Below are 24,409 nucleotides of genomic sequence, written 5' to 3'. Positions count from 1 at the left end.
GGCCAGCCCTGAGTTCAGATCCAGCTCTGGGAAGGACAGGCAGAAGAGTGCCAAGCCCCTGCCTTGGCTCCAGGCCCCATGGGCAGGGCAGGCAGAGCTTGGGGTACTGCTGGCCTCTCTGTCTTCGCCTCAGGCCGCTCTCTGCCCATCTCTCTCAGCTGAGCTGGAAACAAAATAAAGATCCAATCTCCTGGATGCCTGTGCCATTCTGCTTCCCAGTTTCCCACCAGCCTGTGAGGTGCTTGGTGTCGTGGCCGCCCCCTCGGGCGGCACAGCAGACCCACACCCGGAGAGGCAGAGCCTGGGCCACTGTCTTCCAGCTTCCCCCGCTCTGCTCACCCTCTGCTCCTGGGGCACCATATACATGAGGTAAACGTCTGCACCTCACTTCCTAAAACAGCAGAGCAAGGAAGGGGGTGACAGGAGGAGCAGTGGGGCCCAAAGGAGCTGGAGCTGGGGGCATGGGACTTAAGGGGGGGGTGTCGGTCCTGATATTGCCCACCGCCCGCGTCCCCCAGGGCTGGGGTCTCTCCGGATTACAACCCTCCAGAGACAGCTTCTGCAGTCCAGATGCAGGGGTGACCCGCAGCACTGCTCCCTGCCATTGCAAAAGTCCTCTCTGATTTCCTAGAACTCACGTCCCCAGCTCAGTGAAAGGCACCACCATCGACCCAGTCACGTTAGCCCTCTCTTTCCTTCTCCCCCACATCCATCACCCCCCCAGCCAGCTCCAAATTAGCTGGGCTCCGACCTGCTCATTTCACCTCGCTCCAACCCACCATGGTCCCGAAGCATTCTTGGAGCTTCTCCCTCTGCAATCCCGCAATCCATGCCCCACACAGCGCCAAGTAATCTCTTAAAGATGTAAATAGGATCAAGGCTTGCCCATGCATAGAACCCTCCAACTTCCCAGCCGCGCTCATACTAAAATCCCAGAGTGAGGGGCTCCCGGGTGGCTCCGTGGGATAAGCGTCCGACTCTTGGTTTCCGCTCAGGTCGTGATCTCAGGGCCATGGGATGAACCCGGGTGCAGGCTCCGCTCATCGGGGAGTCTGCTTGAGACTCTCTCTCTCTCTCCCTCCCTCTGCCCCTCCCCTGTCTAAAAAAGATAAGTAAATCTTTAAAATAAATAAATAGAGGCACCTGGGTGGCTCCGACAGCTGGGCGTCTGCCTTCGGATGGGGTCTTGATCCCAGGTTCCTGGGATCGGGTCCCGCGTCGGGCTCCCTGCTCAGTGGGGAGCCTGCTTCTCCGTCTCCTCCCTGCTCATGCTCTCTTCTCGCTGTCTCTGTCGCTATCTCTGTTTTTCTCTCTCAAATAAATAAATAAAACTTTTTAAAAAAGTAATAACCCCCCCAATGAATGCACCAGGGCGGGGCTGGCCCCGCCCCAGACCCCGCCCAGGCGGCTATGCTCCGCCCCCTGCTCGGCAAGGACCCGCCCCCTGCCCGGCAAGGACCCGCCCCTGGCCTACCCAGCGCGCACGCGCCGCGACCTGACCCGGAAGAGGCTGTCTTCAGAGCCCACGTGTTCGCGGAGTATGGCGGAGATGGAGGGACGGGGCCTGGCTGAGTGTGTGTCCCCCGGGGGGGCGGCCAAGAGCGGCCCCCAGCCCGCCGACCGTGAGGGCCTGCTGAAGCAGAGCCGCGAGTTCTTGGACTTCTTCTGGGACATCGCGAAGCCGGAGCAGGAGACGCGGCTGGGGGCCACGGAGAACCTGCTGGAGTACCTGCGCGCGAGGCCACAGGTGCGGGGCGGGCGCGGGGGGCTCGTGCCTCCGGCGGGGAAGCGGCGGCGGCCCGGGGGCTGGGGCTCGCGGCGCGCGGTCGCGGACCGGGAGGCCCGGTGAGCGCGCTCGGGGCGGCGGCGGGCCCGTGCGGGACGGCGGTTCTCACTGCGGGCCGCGCTTGGTTCGGCAGGGATCCGAGATGAAGTACGCCCTGAAGCGCCTCATCTCCGGGCTCGGGGTCGGGCGAGAAACCGCCCGGCCCTGCTACAGTCTGGCCCTGGCGCAGGTGAGGGGGCGGCTCCGGGAAGGGGCCAGCGTGCTGCTCAGAGCGGGGGAGCGGGGAGGGCGGACTCTCCGCTGCGAGCGGAGGCGGCGGTCGGGGCGGCGGTCGGGGCGGCTTCTGGCTGAGGCTCGGCGCCCCCCGTGGAGGTGCGGAAGTGTCTGAGCGAGGCCCGTTTGCAGAGAAGCAGGTGCGCTAGGAGGCCGAGCACGTTTTCTCTTTGGGCACGTGGGTCGCGCAGTCTCCGTGGGGCATTTACTGGGCATAGTGAGCTCTGGGGGGGGGGTTACCTCGCCTTTGCAGGGTTCAGGGCTCTCTCCCCTCCAGGGCCACTCCGCTGGTTGCAGGCTGCCCTGAGGCACGTGGGCAGCTGGGAGGGCATTCAAGACCCAGTCCCTTAGGAGCCCCCTTGGGGGCAGCCCAGGGCAGGCCGTGCAGCTAAAGGAGGTACTCCGAAGCCTGGGTGGGCCTGAGGCAGGGAGGCAAGACGGAGCTCCCTCGGAGCAGCGGTGTTCACACGCCAGCACTGTTCAGGGGGTGAGCGTTTCAGAGGCACCCAGGGCCTCTGGGCAGAAGTTGAAGGGAGACTTGGGAGGAGGTGGAGGTCTGCTGTGTGGGGCTGGACCTCCTGCACTGAACCCCTCTCGCCCTCCTGCTCCAAACCCCTGGCAGCTGTTACAGTCTTTCGAAGACATCCCCTTGTGCAGCGTCTTGCAGCAGATACAAGAGAAGCATGACCTGCAGAAAGTTAAGAAGGTGAGAGTCAGTGGCCTTAGGGAGACGGGCAGCCCCAGGGTGGGGTTCCCTGGGCCCTTTTCACTGATGTCTGAGATTCTTTTCTAGGCAATGATGAGACCTGCTCTTTTTGCAAACCTGTTTGGGGTGCTAGCCCTCTTTCAGTCAGGCAGGCTAGTGAAGGTAAGAGCTTTGAGGTCAGGGGGTATGTGGCCGGGCTTGGCAGTGGGCGGGACAGTGGCATGCCCTGCTCATGATCTCCTTTCCTTTGTGGGCACCAGGACTCGGAGGCACTGATGAAGTCAGTAAAGCTGCTGCAGACCCTGGCCCCGCACTACAACCACTTGCAGGAACAGCCCCAGAAGGCTCTGGTGGACATCCTCTCTGAGGTACAGCCTTACCAGTGGGAGGGCTCAGGTAGAAATGCTGGGAGAGCAGGGAAGACGTAAGTGCTCCAGAGTAGCATCGTTCTGTAGGAGGGTATTTAGTCTGACATACTTGAAGTAAAGTTTGAGCACACAATCGGTGTAGAAGTTTGCAGAGGTTTTTTTATGTTGTGCTCACATCGAGTCACTAGAATCCAGCGTGTATTTTGTATTTAGGGCCCACCTCCACTGAGATTAGCGCATTCCAAGAGCTCCGCGGCTGCCATATTGGACAGCACAGTTCTAGAATAGCACCTGTCACGTGGCAAGCATATAAAACACATTTGCCATTGTTGTTTTGGACAGAGCTGACCCCCCAGGGCCCCGCTGCCCTGCTTGGGAAATGGAGGGGGGCTAGTACCTAGAACCCTTTGCTCTTGAGGAAGAGGCAAGGACCTGAATTCAAATCCCAGCTCTCCACTTGGGGCACCTTGTATAAGAAATGAGCTAGTCCCTTGGGGCGCCGGGGTGGCTAAGGTGGTTAAGCATCTGCCTTCGGCTCAGGGTCCTGGGATGGAGCCGCATGTCAGGCTTCCTGCTCAGTGGGGAGTCTCTTTCTCCCTCTTTCTCTATTCCTTCCTCTGCCTATGCTCGCTCTCTGTCGCTCTCTCTAATAAATAAATCTTAAAAGAAGAAAACGAACTAGTCCTGCAAAAACCGAAAAAGGAATAATTAAAAGGATAGCTAATTAGCGTTAGTGGGCTAGTTATTAAAAATCCAGGTACCCGGGACTGGAGGTGGGGTGAGCTTTTTAACAAACACCTGTTCATGATCCTGGTCCCTAGCAGGGTGGATGGTGGCTGTCCCGCCTCAGACTGGCACTGTGTCGGGGCCTCACAAAAGCCTTGCAGATGGAACAGGGCCCATAGGGCTCACCTCACAGGGGAAGTGGCACAGGATGCTGGGAGGGAGCGACCCTCCCCCAACCTGTGTCCTCACCCCAGGTCCCAGAAGCCACGTTGCAGGCGATCCTGCCGAAAGTCCTCAAGGCGGACTTGAATTCAGTGCTGGGCTCCCCTGAGCACCTGGAGCTCTTCCTCTTGGCCCAGCAGAAGGTGCCGGAGAAGCTCAAGGAGCTGATGGGACCAGTCAACTTGTTCTCAGATGAGAACATCCCCAGGTGTGAGGGAGGTGGGAGGATGGGCTCCCCCGGGGACCCTGCTGTCTGGTTGGCCCACGCCCCCTGAGTCCCCTCCGCCCCCTCCCCAGACTGGTGAGCGTCCTGAAGACAGCAGCTTCTTCTGTGAAGAAGGAGCGCAAGCTGCCCGCCGTGGCCCTGGACCTGCTCCGCCTGTCGCTGCAGGAGGGCAGGTTCCCCCGGTTCTGGAAGGAAGTTGTGGAGCAGGGGCTGCTGAAGAAGCAGTTCTGGCCCGCCAGGTGCGCGGGGCCCTGGCCCTCTGCCCCCCCTCCCCGGCTTGGTGGTGGGGCGGGCTCGGGCCCCGAGTGCACCCAGCACGGCCAGGCCCCTGACCAGCCTCTGCCACGCACCCCTCAGCTACCTGTGCTTCCGCCTGCTGGGCGCGGCGCTGCCTCTGCTGTCCAAGGAGCAGCTGGCCCTGGTGATGCAGGGGGACCTGATCCGGCACTTTGGGGAGCACACAGTCACCGCTAAGGTAGGTACTCCCCCCCTCCCCTCTTCCTGCTGGGGAACTGGGTGTCCCTTCCCTCTGGGTCCCCCCCACCCCCTCCGAGTAGAGTTTGGCAGGGTCAGTCCTTCTGGCCTCAGGCCCCTCAGCAGAGGCGTGTGTGGCCAGCGGCCCGCCCAGCCCTCCCCCACCCCCAGCCGGTGTGTTCTGGTGAGCAGAGTCGTCCTGGTCCATGGCCCTATGCACTGGACAGGAGAATCAGGTGCTGGTTAGGAGTTCAGGGTTGGGAGCCAGGCTGCCCCCCGGCCCCAGGCCTGCCTCTTTTCCGTGAGACCGGCGTCTTCGCCAGAGGTTCTGTGAAGATGACAGGGTCAGAGCCCCTGGAGCGCTCACAGCGGGCTCCTGGGTGTGGGTGTTCTGGGTGGAGCGGGGCTGGGGCGGCCATGCCGACAGCTCTGTGTCCCAGAGGCACCACTTGGAACCCTGTGGCCCTGAAAAGTCAGTGGCCGGTTTTTTTTTTTGCCATCTTTTTTTCATCTGTAAGATGACAGAAGAGGTCCAGGGTGAAGGGTTGTCACGAAGATGAAACCTGCTGCCGCACAAAGCCACATGGTGTGGTGCGTGGCACGCAGTGCGCCCCTGGGAAGTGTTGGGCGCTGAGCCCCACGGTGACAGTTAGGAGCTGGTCAAGGGGGCTGATGGCCCAGCCCGGACTCTCCCTGAGCCTAGAACCCAGCCTGTCCTGGGGTGGGAATGGATGGGTGGTAGCCCACCGTGATGCCCAGTGGAAGGGTGGGAGCCGCGGTTGGGGAGGGGCTCGGCCTGGCTGTGGACGAGGCAGGGGGCTTTGCCACGCCTCAGTCTCACCTGTTGGGGAGGAGGCCGGAGGGGCCATTGGACGCTCTTGGCTGGTGACCCCGGTGTTGGCCTCTCTCAGCTCCCAAACCAGTTCAAGTTTGCTCCAGAGATGAACGAGTATGTGGGAACCTTTCTGGAAGGCTGCCGGGATGACCCCGAGCGGCAGTTGGCTGTGGTGGTGGCCTTCACCTGCATCACCAACCAGGGCCTCCCTGTCCTGCCCACATTCTGGAGGGTCGTGCGGTCCCTGAGTCCCAGTGCCCTGAAGGGCTACGTGGCCTGGCTACGGAACATGTTTCTCCGGCCCGACCTGGACTCCCTGGTGGACTTCAGCACCAGCAACCAGAAGAAAGCCCAGGATGCTTCGCTGCACGGGTGAGTGGGCGTGCAGAGCTCAAGGAGCTGGGCCCTCGTTCCCATGGGACGGCGGCCCCTGGGAGGGGAGGGGAGGGGAGGGACAGAGCTGAGCCGCAGCTCTCCCAGAAGGCCTGAGTTTCCTCATGTGTTCCCGTGCTGGTGGTCGGGGTGGGAGACCTTGGAGTTTCCATCTCCAAGGTGGGGCAGAGCAGTACCCTTTACCAGTAACCTGGCTCCCACCCGCCAGGCCTGAGCGAGCTGTGTTCCGGCTGCGGAAGTGGGTCATCCTTCGCCTGGTCAGCATCGTGGATGCCTTGCATGCGGAGAAGGAGGACGACGTGATTGAGGAGGTGGCCAGGTGGGACAGGCTCTGCCCCCAGTCCCCTGTAGGGGCCAAGGAATTGGGTCTCTTTCCTAGTCCTGGTTTGGTCTCCCTGGATTCAGAACCCTTGGGGTCGGGTTGCCAGGGGGAGTAGGTCATTCTTACCCCTTGGGCAGAAGGCGGTTCAGGAAAAACCCCCGGGAGCCCATGAAAGGAAAGGGCCCAGGAAGCACAGAGCTGTGGGGGCCGCAGACCCCAGCGCTGGCCGGGCGCTCCTTCAGCCCTCACCATGGTGCGGGGGTTGGGGGGCAGCCCATGTTTGCAGAGGCCGTAGCGTGGTTTGATGTGACAGCCTCACGTCTGCCTTGCCTTCGAGGGACAGGTTCCAGTTCTCTCCGCAGTTGGGGCCAAGTCATGTTCAGCTGGAGATCCAGACTCAGGAAATGGTCCTTCTGCCACCACCTGCCCCTGGGCCCTGGGTGATGCCCTCCTGGGAGGGGGCTGCTGAGACCCATGGCTCTCCTGCCCTCCCCAGGTTTTGTTTCTTCCACTCGTTCTTTGAGACGAAGAAACCCACGTCCCAGATCCCGGAGACGGAGCAGCAGTTCTCCTTCCCTCTGGAGAGCCGGACCCGGGAGGTGGTCGGCAGTGCCTTCTTCAGGTGGGCCAGCCTCGGAGCGGGCAGGGTGGGCAAGCAGGGTGGGATGAGGTCGCTCACTTCCTCGGTTCTCAGCTGGGAGGACGCAGAGGCCCAGTGGGCTCCAGTGGGTCAGGGTGTGGGCGTGCTGGGAGGGGGCCGTGTCCGCGCCCCGGCCTGTGACCCTGGGCCTGCCCTTCCTCAGCCTGCTGCAGACCATCAGCACCCAGTTCAGACAGGCGCCGGAGCAGACCCAGAACGGGCAGCCCTGGACCCACCGCCTGGTACAGTTTGCAGACTTGCTGTTGAACCACAGCCGCAACGTGACCCCCCTGACGCCCTTCAGCACGCAGCAGCGCCAGGCCTGGGACCGGTGAGGGGGTGGGGTTTCCAGGGGGCAGGGGCTCCCCGGGCTCCAGGGGGCAGCGGTGGCCTGAGAGCATGCCCGTGTCACCGCAGGATGCTGCAGACGCTGAAGGAGCTGGAAGCCTCCTCCCTAGAGGCCAAGGCCAAGGCCAGTGCCTTTCAGCACCTGCTCTTCCTCGTGGGCATCTATCTCTTCAAGGTATAGTGGCCTGGAGGGGCGGGGTCCGCAGCCTGGGGGCCTGGGGGCTCTGCGAGTCAGGACCAGGCAGTGGGCCCTGGTGGGATTACAGCTCGAGGAAGAGTCACCGCATCCACTTTCTGGGCCCCACTTGGGTGCCGAGCGTCCCACGCAGCGTCTCTCACCCCAACGGTTTGGCGGCAGGCGCTTCCTCCTGTCTGTCGGCTGGGGTCATCGGGACTCCCTGCAGAGTAGCCTGGCCACACAGCCGCAGCCTGGGGCGGGCCTCGGGGCTGACTGCACTGTCCCGCAGGACCCTCCAGACTTGCCTTCCCGAGCAGGGGTGGTGGGTGTGGAGGAGGAAGGGCATCCTTGCAGGGGGGCCTGCTCTGGGCAGACGTGGCCCCTTGGGGCGCTTGCAGCTGCTGTGGTCCATGAGGAGCAGGGCCCTGACCTCCCCCTTGAACCTCACCCACCGGTAGCCACGGTGGCAGGTGGGGGTTAACGTGCGTCCCCGTGGTTCCCCAGCGTGGGGCTCTGCACCCCGTGGTCATGGCCCGTGTGTCGACGGTCCCACGCTCGATGACAGTGTCTCTAGATGTCTCCCTGCTGTTCTCGTCCCCGAAGCTCTGACTGAATCTGGGGCTCAGAGCCAGTCCGGACCCTGCGGTGGGAGGCATGCCTCCCCCTCGGGCTGCAGGAGGGTCTCACGCTCTGGTGCCGCCTTCTGGCCGTTGGGCTGTGGTCGCGATTTATGCTTCCAGACCTCAGACGCCAGAGCCTGGCCTGTAGGCAGGTCACGTGTATGCGTGTGTGTGGCGTGTGTGTGCGTGTCGCTGTGTGTGTGTCTGTGGGGTGTGCGCGCATGTCCGTGTCTGCGTGTGTGCGTGCGTGTTGGTGTGTGTCTCTGTGCATTTGTGCTTGTGGCGTGTGTATGCGTGGCATGTGTTTGTAGGTGTGTGTGCGTGTGCATGCGTGTTGGTCTGTGCGGCGTGCGTGTGGTATGTGTGCGGTGTGTGTAGGTGTTTGCGTGTGTGCATGTGTGTTGATCTGTGCGCGTGTGCATCGGTCTGTGTGTGTGCGGCGTGCGTGGGTCTGCGTGTGCGATGTGTGCGTGTTGATCTGTGCGCGTGCGCATCGGTCTGTGTGTGCGCGTGTACGGCGTGTGCGTGCGTGCACACGCGGGGGCCTCGGCGCCCCTCCCGGTCCCGGCGTTGGCCTCTGATGACCGCCGGCTGCTGGGTGTGGGACACGCTGAGCACCTGCCCGCCCCGGGGCACTCAGCCTGCTGTGAGCTGCGTGTGCGGCCCCCGGGATGAAGGGTGCCGGGCAGAGCTGGGCCGGCTGCACTCCGCCACGCCGGCCACGCAGGGAAGCCGCGTGCTGCGCTGTGCGGGATTCTGCAGGCGGTCTTAGGCTCCCCCGACTCCCTGGGTGGTGGCTGCAATCTGGGCTCACCCGGCACAACGGGGCGAAAGTGGATTGGAATTAGCTCCGGTTAACGAGCCCCGGTCCTTTGTAGTGACGTTGCGGTAAGTGTGGGGGGAGATCTAGTCTTGTCAGGCTCCCTGCCCCTCCGGGCGGCCTGTTGGGTACAAAGGCCATGGGCACCTGGGGTCCTCCGTCCTGGGTGGGAGGGGCTCGGCAAGACCGGGAGTGGGGCCAGCCCCTGATCCTGTCCTCGCCCTGCACAGTCCCCCGCGGAGAGCTGTGACCTCCTGGGAGACATCCAGACCTGCATCAGGAAGAGCCTGGGGGAGAAGACCCGCCGGACCCGCTCCAAGGCTGCCAGTGGGTCACTGCCCCCGGGGCGGGCGGGCAGGGCACCCCCCGGGCCCAGCACGGACCCCGGGCTCAGCCTCTCCCGCCTACAGCCCCCCAGGAGCCGCCGTGGGTGGAGGTGCTGGTGGAGATCCTGCTGGCCCTTCTGGCCCAGCCCAGCCACCTGATGCGCCAGGTGGCCCGGAGTGTGTTCAGCCACATATGCGCCCACCTGACCCCGCGTGCTCTGCAGCTCATCTTGGACGTACGTTGGGGCGTGTGAGGAACCGGGAGAGGGCTTGCCCCACAGCAGGGTCCCTCCTCGGCAGCGTGAGCCGCAGGGCACATGGGAGCCTCGCTGGGCACTGCTGTGCACGCCCGTCCCGCGGGGTGTGCCCTTCTCTCCCGGGCTCCGTTTTCCTCCCCAAGATGGGGGCCTTTTGGCCAAAACCGGACAGGGCCCGGTCGGGAGGGTAGAGGGTCAGCGGCAACAGATGGGTCAGCCGTTGGGGAATCTGTTCAGGTGCTGAACCCCGACAAGAGTCCTGACGAAGACAGCGTGGTGATCACAGACGATTCCGAGAAGCAGCTGGAGAGCGGGGAGGTGCGTGTCGGGAGGGCGGGACGGGCAGACACGGGGCAGGCGACGGGAGGCATCACGCAAGGGACCCTGCAGGACAAGAGCTCGGACAGTGAGGATGAGAGACACTCAGCCGGCGAGGAGGATAGCGACGAGGAGGACAGTGATGAGGAGGACCGGGACGGGGACGTGGACCAGGGCTTCCGGGAGCAGCTCATGGCCGTGCTGCAGGCGGGGAAGGCGCTCGTGAGTGGCAGGGGGTGCGGGAGACCCTGCGCCTGTGGCCTGCGGCCGGCCACTCAGCGGGTGTGTGTCCCTCAGGGTGCGGTGGACGGGGAGGACGACGACGACGACGAGCTGGGGGACGAGGCCATGATGGCCCTGGATCAGAGCCTCGCTAGCCTCTTCGCCGAGCAGAAGCTACGCATCCAGGCCCGGAAGGACGAGAAGAACAAGCTGCGGAAGGAGAAGGTGCTCCGGCGAGACTTCCAGATCCGGGTGAGCGTGAGAGCCGCCAGCAGGGCGTCCCCCCGCCCCCCGCACCCGCCTCGCACCCACTGACCCGCCCGTGCCGGCCCCAGGTCCTGGACCTGGTCGAGGTGCTGGTGACCAAGCAGCCAGAGAACCCGCTGGTCCTGGAGCTCCTGGAGCCCCTGCTAGACGTCATCCGGCGCAGCATGCGCACCAGCAGCTCGAAGCAAGAGCAGGACCTCCTGCACAAGACGGCGCGCATCTTCACGTGAGTGTCACGGCCAGCAGAGGCCGCTGCCCAGGCTCCGTGCCAGACGCGTGGTCCTGGGGACCGGGGCCGTGGCAGGGGCTGGATGGGAGACGGGAGTGCAGAGCGTGGGGGCGCCCGAGCCAGTCTCGAGGTACCAGGGAGCCGTCACGTTCCCCAGGCCTGGAGGCCGCGGGAGAGGGCGGAAGGCTGTGGCTCGATGGGGACGGGTCAGACGTGGGCGGAGCAGAGCCTTGGGGACCAGACCGCAGCAGTGTTCTCAGCGAGGGCTTTGGCGGGGGCAGCTCTGCCTTTAGGAACAGGCAGTGGGTGGGCTGTTGGGGATGGGGGCCCCGCAGGAAAGAGGATGTGGGGGTGTGGACCTGCCTTCCCGAGCGCGGATGTGGCCCGGGGCCTTGAGGGGCCGAGCGAATGTCACGGAGGAGCTGGTGGAGCGGGACAGACCGCGCACCCCCCGGCCCCCCCCCCCGACTTGTCTCCTGGCCGGCCCCAGGTCGCGCTTGTTCGGCTAGCTGTCCCCGCCGCCTGCCGGGGTTGAGGTTGTTGCGTGACCTAGTTCTCGTGCCCTGAGCACCGCAGACCCAAGTCTTAGGGCCCGGATGCCCCCGAGCCAGGGGAGGGTGTCAGGTTTGCCCGTGGGGCAGGCTTCGCCACGGAGCTGGTCTCTCCTCCGGCTCATCCTGGGCGCCTGCCCCTGCCGCCGTGACCGGTCCCCGTCTCCCAGCCTGTGGCCTGGGGACGCGCGTGTCCTCCCCCCCCGGCGCTGGCTCTGCTCGGCGGGGAGGGCCACGAGGGGGACACGTGGTGACCGCTCCGCCCACGGCCCCACAGACACCTGTGTCGCTCCCGGCATTGCTGCCACGATGTGGGCCGCGGCGTGGGCTCTCTCTACGCGCAGCTGGGGCAGCTGGTGCAGCGGGCCGGCCGCCAGGCCGACGCCTCTGTCTCCCTGTACCACTTCAACGCGGCCCTTTATCTGCTCCGCGTGCTGAAGGGCGGCGCCACCGCCTCGGCCTGCCAGCCCCAGAAGAAGGAGAAAGCCGGCCCCAGGCCCAAGGGCCCAGAGGTGAGCCGGCCCTGGCCCAGGAGGCCTCGGCCGCCGGGACCACCTGCCCGGCTCTCGGAGGGGGAGTGGAGGCCACGGCTCCCGGGACCCGGCTCTCAGCCCCCTGCGGACGGCCCTGCCCCGCACTCGGCCCGGCATCACGCGGGCGCGCTCTACCCTGGCGCAGGCTACCGGCTGCTTGGATCTGAGCCTCGTGACCCCAATCTACTCCTCAGCGCTGACCTCCTTCCTGACGAGGCGCAACAGCCCGCTCACCATCCCTATGTTCCTCAGCCTCTTCTCCCGGCACCCGGTGCGTGTGGGGGCCGGTCGTCCCTGGGGCCCCTGCTCGGCCCAGGGCCCAGCTCACGGCCCCGTTGTTCCCTCCGTAGGTGCTCTGTAAGAGCCTGCTCCCCGTCGTGATCCAGCACGTGACGGGCCAGGCGCGGCCCCGCCATCAGGTAGGGACTGCCCGGATCCCAGCCCCGGGCCTGTCGGAATTACCCGCACGACTCGCCTTGGGCCGGGTGTTTGGGAGGCCTGGGAGGTGCCCTGCGAGGGCGGACCCACCCCTGCCCTTCTGACCTGGCCGGCCGCTGCCCTGCCATCGGCACAGGGTCACTGTCGGGAGGGGAAGTTTTGCGCCCCCCAACCACCCCCCCGCCCCGGGGTGGCCTGAGCCCCGAGCGCCTTAACAAGCACACTAGGACCTGGCTGTCCCCGGGGGCCGGGCTGACAGGCAGGCCTGGGTGGGTGGGATGGGGGCTCGTGAGGCTGCAGGAGGGTGGCGCTGAGCCGGTGAGCGGGCCGGGCACTGTCCCCACTGCCCCTGCCTGAGGAGAGGGCCCAGGTGGTGGCTGCGCCCACAGCTGCCGTGACAGGCTCTGGGACCCGGAGCAGGAGCTCGGGGCCCGTGGGGGCTGCCTGTGGCTCCCCGAGCTCTGGGCCTGTGCACTGAGGCCCCCGTGGCCCCCCAGGCCCAAGCCTGCGTGCTGCTCCAGAAGGCCTTGCCCACGCGGGAGCTGCGGCTGTGCTTTGAGGACCCCGAGTGGGAGCAGCTGGTCAGCCAGGTCCTGGCGCAGGTCACAGAGGTAAGGGTGTGGGGTCCCTGGCCTCGTTCCCATCCCGAGTGGGTCTCTGGCACCCTGGGCCTCAGCTGGGTCTGGGCTGCCCCCCAGGGGTGTTCCCTCTCTCGAGGCTTTGGTGTTGAGTGGGCGTCTACTCCTAGAACCTGCGGACGCTGGGTGAGGCACGGACCAAGTCGGAGCAGCAGAAAGAGCTGTCCTCCTTGGGGCTGCTCAACACCCTCTTCAGGACCATCCATCAGGAGGTGGGAGACCGTCCCTGCACGGGCCAGGAGGCGGGTGGGCGAGCGGGGAGCGTGGGCAGGGTTGAGGGTGAGCCCGCCCCACGGGAGGGCCCCGGCAAGGGCCCGGCAGGCAGGTATCTAGGTCCGGGGGGTGCTGGGCACGTGGAGGGAGGCGCTCGTGGGCCGTGAGGCAGCTGGGGCGGCGGTTCCCCCGTCCAGCCCAGGAGGGAAGGCCTGCAGGTCCTCAGCGAGGACGCTGGTCAGAGCCCACGTGCAGGGCGCCACGGGGAGGGGACATCTGGGCCAAGGCCACGTGGGCCACGGGCACGCCCAGGGAGCAGCCTCCAGAGAGGCCAAGAAGAGCCAGGAGGGGGTGTTCTGGAGGACAGTGGGTTTCAGAATTAAGCCATTCAGTGCGCGGCAGGCGGGCGCAGCGGGAAGGCGAGCTTGGAGCAGAGGGAGGCCTGAGTGGGGAGCAAGGAGACGGGCCTGTGCCTGGGCGGCGGGAGCAACCACGGCTCGGGGGGCTCTTCCCTCCGAGGTGAGGCAGGAGAGGCGGCGAGGGTGGGAGGACGGGGGACCCAGAGCCAGCAGCGTCCCCCGCCTCTGATCACTGCTGCAGCCACCGTGTCCCCCGTCCCGCAGAAGCTGACCGTGGACCTGACTGTCATCCTGGGCGTGCTGCAGAGCCAGCAGCAGAAGCTGCCGCCGGGGGACCGCGCGGGCGGTTCCAGCCGCCTCTGCGACCTCTACTGGCAGGCCATGAAGGCCCTCGGGGTCCAGTAGGTCCTGGGAGGGGCTGGGGACGCCCTCGTGCTGCGCGCGCTCTGACGTGGGTGCCTCGGGGTTCTGTGGAGCGCAGGGGGGGTCACTCCCCTCCCCGCTGCACACTTCCTTACTCGGCATGCGGTCTCCTAGGCGCCCCAAGGTGGAGAAGAAGGACACCAAGCAAGTCCCTAGCGTCACACAGAGCCCCGTTAGCACGAAGAGGAAGAAAAAGGGGTTTTTGCCAGAGACCAAGAAGCGCAAGAAGCGCAAGTCAGAGGGTGCGGCGCCCGAGGAGGAGGCCAAGCCCGCAGCCTCCGGGGGGGACCAGCCCCCCAGCACAGGCAAGAAGAGGAGGAACAAGAGGAAGGCCCAGAGGCCGGCCCAGGCCCAGGCGACACCTGCCACCAAGAGGCCGGTCCCAGACGCCACCAGCCCCGGCACTCCTGCCACAACCCCAAAGCTGCAGAAGAAAAAGCGGAGGCCCGGGTCCCCCGCGGCACCTGCCGGCAAAAAGCAGCCTCAGAAGGATCTGCCGGAGAAGGGCGTGTCTGGCAAGTCGCCCCAGTCCGCGCTGCCGCGGAAGAAGGCCAGGCTGTCTTTGGTCAGCAGGAGCCCCAGCCTCCTCCAGAGCGGGGCCAAGAGAAAGAAAGCATCGCTCAAGAAGGCCAGGAAGCCCTGAGCCCCCCGGGTTTGCGCCGCACGAAGTACCAGTGTCCGGCACCGGAGGGAGCGTGTCCGCGGGGCCCCTCGTGTCCCCACCCCAGGCTGCCCTGCCCTGGGAGCCAGCGCGGCGTGATTTAAATAGGTTTATTCCTTCATTTACAAGAGGAATATATTTGGCTTCTCTCTTAAGACTCTGAGATTCACAATCAGCAGCTCTAAAAAATAAAGGAGCGGCTTGGCTTCCGGAAGGAAGAACAGGCAACACTTGGACCTGGTTCTTGTACAACAAGAAAACGTCGCTGGGGGTCCCACCCGGTAGGTGCCCCAGAGCCCGCACACGCTGAAGCCGCACCAGCTGCTCGGCATGGGCCGGGCGGCTCGCGGGGGCTCCTGCGGCCACCTGGGTTCCAGCCGCCGTGCAGGGAGCGCGGGGAGAGGAGGAGCGTAGACGGCTGGCGGCCCACGTGCGGGGCGGGCCTTGACCCTCCGGCCCTGGCCAGGGGCAGGAAACCTCGCGGGGTGGCCGCATCCTCGGCAGCGAGAGCCCTGGTTGCTGCCGTGCAGGTTCTGGGAATAGTCCCCTGGGTCCTGCCCCTGGAAGGGCCCAGTCTGGGGGGGCAGGAGTCTGTGCCAGGCTGCCGGGGTGGGGGAGGGGAGGCGAGCGGCCTCGGGGCTCGGGCCTGGGGACATAGGTGGGGTGCAGATGCCGCCAGGGCCTTCACCCTCGGAGATGCCAGCCCCCCGGCAGATGGCCCGACGGGGGGGGGGGGGGGGAACCTGTGGGCATAGAGCCAGCCGGGCAGCCGAGACCCGTGTCCTCTGAGGGGACCAGCCAGGCTCTGCCCGGTTGAGTCCGTCCCCGAGCCTGAGGTGCCGCCCTGAGGCTGGACCGCCTTCTCTCCGCAGTCCGGGAGCCCTGTGTCTTCAAAGCTGCCACGCGGGGAAGTCCAGCTGCCTGGCCCCGCAGTCTGGGGAGGGCAGAGGCCTGCCCGGGACCCCGTAAGGCGGGGACAGGCCAGGCTCTCCCCACACGCCTGGTGGGGGCTCTCTTCGTCCCGGGCCCCAGGGGGTCTGCAGCCCGGCCCTGGGGCTGGGAGTCTGTCCAGCCGCACGGCACCCCCACACACAACCTTCCGTGCTCGTTGGGGACACGGTCTCTTGGAGCCACGGCCACTCCACAGCCACAGACCAGAGAGGGTGGGTGGCCAGCCTTGGGTCCCACAGAAAGCTTCGAGGCGGCCCAGCAGGGCCAGGGTGCCATGGCACGCCTCCCAAGTAGGGTGACCGTGAGGGCTCTTCGCTGTCCCAGAGGCACCTAGAAAGAGGGGCCAGGTCACGGGGGGCTTTGGGAGGAGCCAGCCCGGACTCACACTCCCCATCGTCTTCCTGCTGTGAAGAAACAGGCCTGCCTTCTTTGCGTCGAGGGGATGAGGGGGTGGTGACCTTGGATCCTGCGCTGCTGGGAAGCGTGGCCCCTGGAGGCCAGGCCCAGAGGAAGGTCAGCTTCAGGGCCTGGCGCGCTTCTTGGAGAGCTCGGGAGGATAGAGTCCCGGATGGGGTAGGGGTTCCTGCCAGTCCCAGCCCTTCTGAGGAAGGAAGGGGGAGCCTGCCCGCCCCCGTGACCCAGCAAGCCAGTGCGGGCCACTTCAAGAGGAAGAGGGCCAAGCCTAGGTTTGGTAGGAGGTGCCCCAGAAGCTGCTCCTGCTTCCAGAACATTCCGCAGGACCCCCACAAGGTGCAGCCCTGACCCCTCCCCTCCCGCCAGGAGCCGCTGCGCCCGCCCGCCTGCACTCACGGCCTCAGACTTTGATGGATGCGGGCGGCATCACCAGCTGGTTCACCCTGGGGGAGAGACGGGCGGGGGTCAAGGTGGCGGATCAGCGGCGGCCGGGCCCGGGCACTGCTCTGGCACATCGCATCTCGGGGGCCGGCTGGCCGGACGTGCCGGGCAGGGACCTCGTCAGCCCCAGGGGAAGGTGGGAGAGCCCAGGGGTGGGGAGAGGAGAGACAGGAGTGAAGAGGAGAGAAGAAAGAAGTCAGAAAACTAGAGGAGGGTGCCGGGCACCGCGCAGCTCCCGCCCTGGAAGCCCATCCCCCGCCTGCGCGTCTGCATGCGACTGCGGCGGCCCCTCCCGCAGGCTGGGCGGCCAGGGGACGCTGCGTGCCCCCCGCCACCAGGTGTCTGACCCCGCCAGCAGGCCGCCCCGGCCCACTCACTGCTGCTCAGCCTTGGCGCGGTCGCCGAGGAAGAAGAGGGCCGTGGCCAGGAAGAACATGCCGCCCAGGACCACCACGAAGGGGCAGAGCATGAGCGCGTAGCCCAGGCTCAGGAACTCCCAGAGCGGAGAGTCCTTGGTGCTCTGGCGGATCAGGTCCGAGATCTGTGGGGGTGGGAGCGTCAGGGGGCGCCTCCCGAAGCCACCCCCACCCAGCCGCGCCTGTACTCACAAAGCCGATGAGGTAGGGGCTCCCGGCGTCCCCCAGCAGGTGGGAGGTGAAGCTCTGCAGGGCGACGGCCGTGGCTCGTCTCGTGGGGATGACCACATACTGCAAGAGGCAGCGAGTCAGAGCCCAGGGGCCACAGCCAGCGGCCTCATCTCTGGGGTCACCACACTCCTAGGGTCCCACACCCCGGACTTCCCGGGGCCTCCCCACCCCGGCTGCTTGAGGTTCTGCCCTGGGCTTGTGGCGGGGAGCCCGTGCAGGGGTCGCAGGAAACGGAGGCCCAGCACACAGATGACACGTGGACTGTGGCAGCGCTGGGACCAGAACCCACAAGCTGAAGACCACGCCGGTCCCCCTCCACAAGGACGCGGCGAGGCCTAGGCTGGCCTGCCTGGACGGCCTCCACTCCGACCCCCGGGTGCCCCCAGCCCCCAGAGCCGGGAGCCTCCCAGGCCAGGCAGGCCCTCCGAAGCCTCGGAGCAGCGGGGTGGGTGGCTGGCCACGGGGCCCCTCATTCCAGGGCTGGGGGAAGGGCGGCTGGGTCCGATGGGATGGCGTGGCCCATTTCCAGCAGTGATTAGTCATGGGGCTGTGACACTTAATAAAATGGGACATGATTTCCCTGGGACCCCAGAGGCAGGCACGGGGGTCCCGCCCAGCGCCACAGATTCACTCCCTCCTTCACTCTCACCCCCCACCACCGGCCTGGCTCCCCGTGAGGCACAGGGCTGAGTCAGACCCCCACCTCCTCCCACGGACGGAAGCCTGGCCCCCAGTGAAGCAGACGTGCAGGGGAGCTCAGGTGAAGCAGGGCAGGCTTCCTGGAAGAGGAGAGCCGGCAGGACCCCCAGTGCCAGGCCGACTCTGATCTCCTGGGCTGTCCCATATGTGGCCCCAAACCCCAAGGGCCACTTCCCCCCGCTGCCCTGCCGGTGAGGCCCTCCCTGGCGGCTCCCAGACACGCTCCCCACCGCAGGCCCCACGCTCCCTTCTCCCAGCCCCTCCTGGCCCTGACCGGGAGGGCCCCCAAGGACGGGAGCTGCAGGCACCCCGCCCCTCAGACTGCGTGCTGCAAGTTATCGGGGCCACACCCCCTCCCAGTTCCTCCCAGGGACACAGCCCCTGCCACTGCTCAGACGGCCCTTTGTCCCTGGCTGGCTGGTCTGGCACCCATTGTTGGCCCCGTGAACACGGCCTCTGTCCGCCCGGCCCAGCCGCGGGCGCTCGGGCAGGCACGCCTGGGACCCGGGCTGGGCTGGGAGGGCAGGGCCCTGGGAGCTCAGACCCGGGGGAGGAGCTAGCGAGCAGCACCCCCTCAGGCCAGCCTGGCACTGCCAGCCTCCTGGCCACGCGGAGCCTGCGGACAGCCCTCTCCCCACGCGGTCCCATCCCCATCCCTCTGCTTGCCCAGGCTTCTGCCTCCAGGCCCGCCTCCCCAGCTTGTCCAGCCTGCTGTCCACCCCCCACAGGCCCTGCCAGCCTCCCGCCCCTTCACCACCCTCTCCAAGGCTGCCCCAGGGGTCCAGAAGCCTGGGTCGGCCACCTCACCATGAGGATGTCCGCAGTGATGGCCCAGTTAGAAAAGAGCAGTGTCTCCCCAACAAAGATGCAGATCTGTCCAGGAGAGACCAGAACAGCCATCGCAGCCCTCCGCCTGGCTGTTGGCAGGGAGCCCCCCCCCAAGCCTCCCACCCCTCCCCGGGGTCTGCAGCGCCGAGCACGCAGGCTCACAGGAATTTGCAGGATACGGGGGACTTCAAGGCATGCCGGTGGCCCGGAAGGACGCCCAGGGCCCTGGACAGGCCCTGCACAGAGCGCGGACGGGTGGGCAGCAGACAGGAGCCTCTCACGGGGAGGGGCCCTGCGAGCCAGACTGCACGTCCTCTGCCAGAGGCCGACCCCCCACCCGGGCACCCCCCACTGCACTCACATAGGCACCCACGATGCTACTCTTGGCAGCCACGAAAATGAGGCAGATGAAGATGGCAGAGCCCAGCATGCCCACAGCACACACCAGCGGGTCGGCCCGCTGGGTCCGCAGGCGGCACCAGCGCGTGGCTCCTGCCCCCGTGGCCACACCCAGAAAGCCAGTAAAGCAGGTGATGGCCCCGAAGATGAGGCTGTGGGGACAGAGGGCAGTGGGGCACGGCTCGGTGCGGGGTCAGGCTGGGCAGAGGGGCCGGCACTCTTGCACGGCACCCCTCGCCGCCCCGGCCCCCAGCCCGGCCCCACCTGTCCTTGGCCCCACACGGCGGGTTGCTGCACGTCTCCGCTGTCTTCTGCACGACCTGAGCGCGGTGCAGGTACAACGGGATCCACATGCCCAGGGCCCCTGTGGCGAAGGACACGGCCGACGTGGCCAGGGAGGAGAAGACGTAGCTGCGGCTGAGGAGAGGCCAGGGCAGCGACACTGAGCGGGGCCCCCGAGGCCGCCCTCCCCGCCCCCTCGGGCTCGGGCTGCAGGAGTTCATACCCACCAGGGGCCCAAGCGCCACTCTCAGCACCCAGGGCCGCGGGGACCAGGGCCGCCCTGCAGGGAGGGTCCTCCTGCCGCCCCCCACCCGGCCCCATTCCCGCCAGACCCCTCCCGGCAGCACTCACTTGCGGATCAGGGCCTTCATGTCGCGGAGCCATGACGTGTGCACCTTGAGCTGCCCCCCGAGCTGGTCGGCGTGGCCTCTCTTGGTGGCCGGGACCAGGATGAGGATGAGCGTGCCTGTGATCATGCCCACGATGGGGGACACCTGGTGGGGCAGGAGCACAAGGTAGGACCCCAGGCCCCGTCGGGGCTGAGCCGCCAGGAGCTCCCGACAGGCCGTCCAGAGCAGGGGGCGGGATGGGAGGGGGCTGAACGATGGATGGAGGAGGGGGGACAGACAGACGAAGGACAAACAGACTGCTGGATGAGTTAATAGGTGGAAAACCAGAAAGATGGATGGAAAGAAAGACAGACACGCAGAGGGACCGACTCTGGAACCATGATGAGGAGGGGGCCTGGGGGGGGCGCCTGGTGGGCACGAAGCTTCCCGCTGATGATCAGGTAGGTCATGGCTTGGGAGGGGCCCACGTGGTGTCCCCTGAGTGCAGCCCAAGGTCGGGAACAGAGCCTCCGAGACACCAGCCCACCCCCACCCCCGCTGGAGAGCAGGGAGGCCCGCCCCCCCCCCCCCCAAGAGGCCTGCGAGCCCATGGGCGGGGGAGTTCCTCTCCATGTGCCTCATCAAGAAATTCCACGGAGGCTGCTTCCTTCCTGCTTTTGAGGAAAAAACACTTTGTCTTAAGCTTCCGCTCCTCCGCGAGCCTAGGGATCTCTGTTTCCTCTGATTGCACTGTCCTGGGGCCTTGGCAGGCTCGCCTGAACCCTCCCTCAGGACAGGAAGGGGCTCCAGACCCCGGGGGTCCCCACGCAGAGGCCGCGTCTCGGCCTCCCCCTAGCACAGGCCCGGGCTGGAACAGGACGCACCACTGCAGACCTGGAACGTCCTGACAGCGGGAGGGCATCCCTCGTCCTGTCTGACCAGGCCCCTGAGGCCGCAGGACGACCGGGTCTGGCTCCCCAGTGCCCCCAGTACACTGATCTCGGGGGGTGCAGGCCCCCAAGGTAGAGGCCTGGAGGCTGAGGTTCTGAGTCTCTGGGGGACCCTGGGTAAGGGCTGGTCGGGGGTGTCCTTACCCGCAGGGCCCAGTGCCAGTCTCCTGCCGCCTGCTTCACGCTGGAGCCCGTGATGTAGCCCAGGCCACTGCCGAGGACACGGCGCAGGGAGTCAGGCCGCGCGCAGGGGCTGCTCACCAGGGTGGGAGGCAGGCCACCCTCCACCACCCCCCTGCTGGCCACCGCGCGTTTGGGCCGCAGAACGCCAACCTCAGGGAGAGGCGGTGGTGGGACATCGGCGGGGAGCCAGGGGGAGCCTCACCTGCCCAGCGGGATGGCGAAGTAGAAGACCGAGAGCATGAGCGTGCGCGTGTTCTTGGTGAAGAGGTCACCTATGATGGTGGGCGCGATGGTGGAGTAGCTGGCCTCACCAATGCCCACCAGGCCCCGGGACAGGACCAACAGCCAGAAGTGCTGCGGGACGGGCACACAATGCGGGGCTCACCATCGGCCCCCACGCCGCTGCCCAGCCCCCACGGCCCGGCAGGGACTGACCCCGGGCCTCAGAGGATCTGGCCGGGATTCCCACAGGTGGACAGCTGCGGGCGTGGCCCAGACAGACCCCTCGGTGTCCCCACTGCCTCCCCCCAAGGGCAAGACCTCCTCCCCGGGCTCTGGCCCCACCTCGGGAGCTGCACGTCCCACCCCCCGCCCCCGCCCCCAGGCAGGGCAGCCGGGCTGACCCTGGCAGCACGGAGGGCCCTGTGTGCGTGAGGAGCGGGCAGGGCAGCTGGTGGGCTCTGCGACCCCCGCCCCCACACACATCAAAGAGCGAAGCCCAGCTGAGCCGGGAAGGGTGAGGCTGTTCTAGCTGCCAAGGGTCCTCCCCCTGTGATGTGGACCCGGCCCCTCCATCCCCCCAGCTGCCCAGGGCCTGAGAACCCAGCCTGGTCATCTTTCCCCGGCCCCACCCTGACCACCCATCCGGCCAGCTTCACCCACACGCTGCCCTCCTCCAGGTCTCCCGCTTCCCTCTCTCCATCTGCCCGTCTCCATCTAGGCCCGCCCCCTGCATAGCCGGACTGCCCATCCAGCCCTGCGCCTCGCACCGTCTCTGTGACCCCCACCTCCTCACCTCAGCCCCTCTCTCTGGGGCTGAGCTGCCCACTGCCTTTGCCTACTTTGCTGTTAGCTGTCTGTCTTATCTTGATTTCTATGAGCTTTTTAGGTATCGTGGGTATTGACCCTTTATGACATATGTGACGAGCGCCGTTCATCATCTTCCCTTCCACTTTGTTCATGGGGTCTGTCTGATCCGATGCTGTCCAGCCTGGTGATTTTCCCCTGATGGCCTCTGGATTGCACATCTTGCTCAGGAAGGCCTGCCCCCTCCCCAAATGATGACAATATTCCTTAATGCATCGTTTGCTAGGTCTTAGAAATTTCCTCGTTCTCCTTGGTATGAGAGCGTGTGGACAGTCCTACGCCTCCCCCAGGAACCCGCTACATGGTGCATCCCTTACACCGTGGCCCCACAATGAGCAGCACTGTGTCTCCCGCATGCTTTCAAAACATGCACCCCAAAGGGACCATTCTGTGCCTTCTGCCCCACACCTTGCTTTGCCCTCATTCACGTGTTCCGGAAGCCCATTTATGCTGCTCGATGTAGATGCAGTTCATGCCCCAGCTGCCGAGAGTCTCACAGCAGGAACGCACCTGTTTCTTCTGCGCATGCCCCCTCTTCTGCTACGAGACCATCACGGACGCCGTGGCACACGTGCGCCCTGTCCACGGGCTGGGGTTCCTCTCTGGGGAGCGCACCTCGCGGGGGGCGGCTGGGGCGCACGCACCGAGGCTTCTGCGGAATCCTGGCACTTCGCTCTCCAAAGAGGCCCCGCGGCCAAGTCACTACCTTTGATAACACTTGGTATCGGCAGCCCTCTTAACTGTGGCCCATCCGATGGGTATGAAATGGCACCTCGTCGTTGTTTCGGTTTGAATTTCCCCAGCGCTGGAGTCGAGCACCATCCCCTCCTGCAGTTGCTGGGTTCACCACCCTTTGCCCACTTTCCTGCCGGGTTATTTGGCTTTTTTCTTGCGGATTTATAGTTCTAGATTCTTATACTTTGCTTTTTACTTCATTTTCATGTGTCTGGAATTGGTTTTGAACTACGGTTTATCTTTCATCCAGACGGACAGGCAAAGCTGCCCGAGCCGCGTGCAGCGCACCTGTCGCTCAACACCGGGCCCCCGCGGAAGGGCTTCACGGTCAGCCCACTGTCAGGTTAGAACGGCGCTCCGTGAGGACCCACAGGGCGAGCCCCTTCCACGGGCATTTTCCCCATGTTCTTGGCTGTTGCTGGGCATTTCCTCTGCCAAATCAGCTTCAGAATCACACTGCCAAGGCCCAAGGAGAACGCGCGCGGAGCTGGGACTGTGAGTGCAGGGAGTCCACAGACTAATGGGGGGGGGGCGGGGGATCGTCTTTCGGCCTCCACCGGCCCGCCCGCACCCCCGGAGCTGCTGGCATCGTGGTCCTGGGCTTGCAGCTCCGTTCTGGAAGTGGCACCCAGGGTCAGAGGGCCAGGGGCCTGGCCAGTGGGAGGGCGAGGCCCAGAGGGCCCCAGAGGCGTCTGGTCCAGGCCCCATTTTTGACCGTGGCCTGAAGCCCACCCGGGCCTGATCCTCCTCTGTGAGGTTGTACCCAAACCTGCTGGTTCCTCTGCCCTTGCCTCCAGCCTCTCCCTGCTCCGTGTCACTCTGACTCACCCCTGCCCTCAGGAGGAAGACCAGACCCTCCAACCTGGCATTCGAGGCTCTCCATGACCTGGTCCCTGCTTTCCTTTCGGGCCAAAACACTCTCCCCATTTGGGGACCCATTACTGCTTTCATGGGTTTGCTCCCTCTGCCTATCCCACCCACCAAAAGGCCTCACCTCCCTGTCCTGCCTTCCCAGCGCAAATGTCACCTCCTCCAGGAAGCCTTCCCTGCCTCCATAGATTTGAAGAGACTACTGTCTCTTCAGCGAGGACTCTCAGCACTTTGTACATTGTGAAGGCTGTGAGCATGGGGACTCCCGTCCCGTCTTCCCACGCCCAGCCTGGGTGCCCCCAAGGACAGGCACAGGGTCTTCTCCTTTATGCCCAAGGCTGAAAGTGCTTGAAGATAGATCCTGGTCTTCTTCCTCCTCTGTCTCCCTCCACAGCAACCACCACAACATCATCCTTCCTCGGCTTGAACACTCCTAGTGATAGGAACTCACTACCTCTCAAAGCAACAGGTCTCCCTTGTGGAAGAAAGAACAGAAACTATGATTTGTTCAATCTGCCACGTTCCAGGGTCTGGGCACAAGGAAACTTCAGGCTGAGAAGAATTCTTTCCGTTTCACAGATGCAGAAGCTGAGGCTCTCCAGATCACAAGACTGAACGGACAACAGAGTCGGGACATTCAGACCCAGAACTGTGGAAGCCGAGGGAGAAACACCTTCCTTAAGTCAAGGTGATGCTTGCCGCCCTCGGACTCTGACCCGAGCAGTTCGCTGGTTATTGCACAAAGAGCAAACTGTGTACAGGGTGCCTGGCTGGCTCAGTCAATAGAACACACATCTCCTGACCTCGGGGTCATGAGTTCAAGCCCCATGTTAGGCACAGAGTTTACTTAAAAAAAAAAACACCAGAAAAGAGCAAACTGTGCAAGGCGCAGAGAGGCATAGTGACTCACCTGGGGTCACACAGCAAGATGATGGCAGAGCTAGGACTAGAACCAGAGGGCCCTGACTCCTAGACTGGACTGGTTCTGCTGTTTCTCCCCAAATCAGAGGCAGCTCGGAAAGAGGAGGCCACACAGGGCTGCAAGTCCCCCCGGCTCTGGTCAGCACAGGGGAAGGCCCTCCCTGTCTGCAGGGCCAGCTTATAAAAGTACCCGAGACCCCTCATCCCGCTGCACTTGGAAGACGCCGTCTGGGGCTCGAGCAAAGAGGATGGAACCCCAGTGTGGACGAAGACAGGTCAGTGAGAGTAGCCAGCACTGGAAG

At 65.4% G+C, this 24,409-nt stretch overlaps 2 protein-coding genes across 6 annotated transcripts in view; one reads left to right on the top strand and one right to left on the bottom strand.

Annotated features, from left to right (window-relative positions):
• Nucleotides 1–1,506: 1,506 nt before the first annotated feature.
• On the top strand, nucleotides 1,507–14,600 carry MYBBP1A (MYB binding protein 1a). 2 transcript variants are annotated; one of them, XM_032431764.1, is made up of 26 exons: nucleotides 1,507–1,747; nucleotides 1,920–2,015; nucleotides 2,682–2,765; nucleotides 2,853–2,927; nucleotides 3,026–3,133; nucleotides 4,114–4,289; nucleotides 4,379–4,546; nucleotides 4,665–4,782; nucleotides 5,693–5,988; nucleotides 6,218–6,328; nucleotides 6,828–6,953; nucleotides 7,135–7,302; nucleotides 7,389–7,494; nucleotides 9,168–9,264; nucleotides 9,348–9,499; nucleotides 9,758–9,838; nucleotides 9,911–10,060; nucleotides 10,136–10,312; nucleotides 10,396–10,553; nucleotides 11,385–11,619; nucleotides 11,786–11,911; nucleotides 11,991–12,059; nucleotides 12,576–12,689; nucleotides 12,827–12,928; nucleotides 13,553–13,689; nucleotides 13,826–14,600. In XM_032431764.1, exons 1-26 carry the CDS (start codon nucleotides 1,541–1,543, stop codon nucleotides 14,352–14,354), a joined length of 3,966 nt encoding a protein of 1,321 aa, XP_032287655.1. In that variant the 5' UTR covers nucleotides 1,507–1,540; the 3' UTR covers nucleotides 14,355–14,600. The 2 variants fall into 2 exon arrangements, with proteins under 2 accessions (XP_032287655.1, XP_032287654.1); XM_032431763.1 differs by having other exon boundaries at nucleotides 9,758–10,060.
• Nucleotides 14,601–14,704: 104 nt separating this feature from the next.
• Nucleotides 14,705–24,409, bottom strand: part of SPNS2 (sphingolipid transporter 2) — a 30,277-nt gene continuing 20,572 nt past the window's right edge. For 2 of the 4 annotated variants that reach the window (XM_032431768.1, XM_032431767.1), the window contains 10 exons: nucleotides 20,698–20,849; nucleotides 20,457–20,523; nucleotides 19,385–19,527; nucleotides 19,016–19,168; nucleotides 18,714–18,903; nucleotides 18,332–18,397; nucleotides 16,787–16,885; nucleotides 16,556–16,719; nucleotides 16,134–16,180; nucleotides 14,705–15,653 (listed from right to left, as the gene is read on the bottom strand). In XM_032431768.1, coding sequence (XP_032287659.1) covers nucleotides 16,138–16,180; nucleotides 16,556–16,719; nucleotides 16,787–16,885; nucleotides 18,332–18,397; nucleotides 18,714–18,903; nucleotides 19,016–19,168; nucleotides 19,385–19,527; nucleotides 20,457–20,523; nucleotides 20,698–20,849 — 1,077 coding nt within the window. In that variant the 3' untranslated portion in view covers nucleotides 14,705–15,653; nucleotides 16,134–16,137. Of the gene's footprint in view, nucleotides 15,654–16,133; nucleotides 16,326–16,555; nucleotides 16,720–16,786; nucleotides 16,886–18,331; nucleotides 18,398–18,713; nucleotides 18,904–19,015; nucleotides 19,169–19,384; nucleotides 19,528–20,456; nucleotides 20,524–20,697; nucleotides 20,850–24,409 lie in introns of those variants that run through there. The other 2 variants (XM_032431765.1, XM_032431766.1) reach the window with 2 other exon arrangements.

The sequence above is a fragment of the Phoca vitulina genome, unplaced genomic scaffold, assembly GCF_004348235.1.
Source record: "Phoca vitulina isolate PV1807 unplaced genomic scaffold, GSC_HSeal_1.0 scaffold47, whole genome shotgun sequence".
Lineage (NCBI taxonomy): Eukaryota > Metazoa > Chordata > Mammalia > Carnivora > Phocidae > Phoca > Phoca vitulina.
The sequence above is the reverse complement of the archived record's forward strand: the minus strand, read 5'-3'. Positions and strand labels throughout refer to the sequence as shown.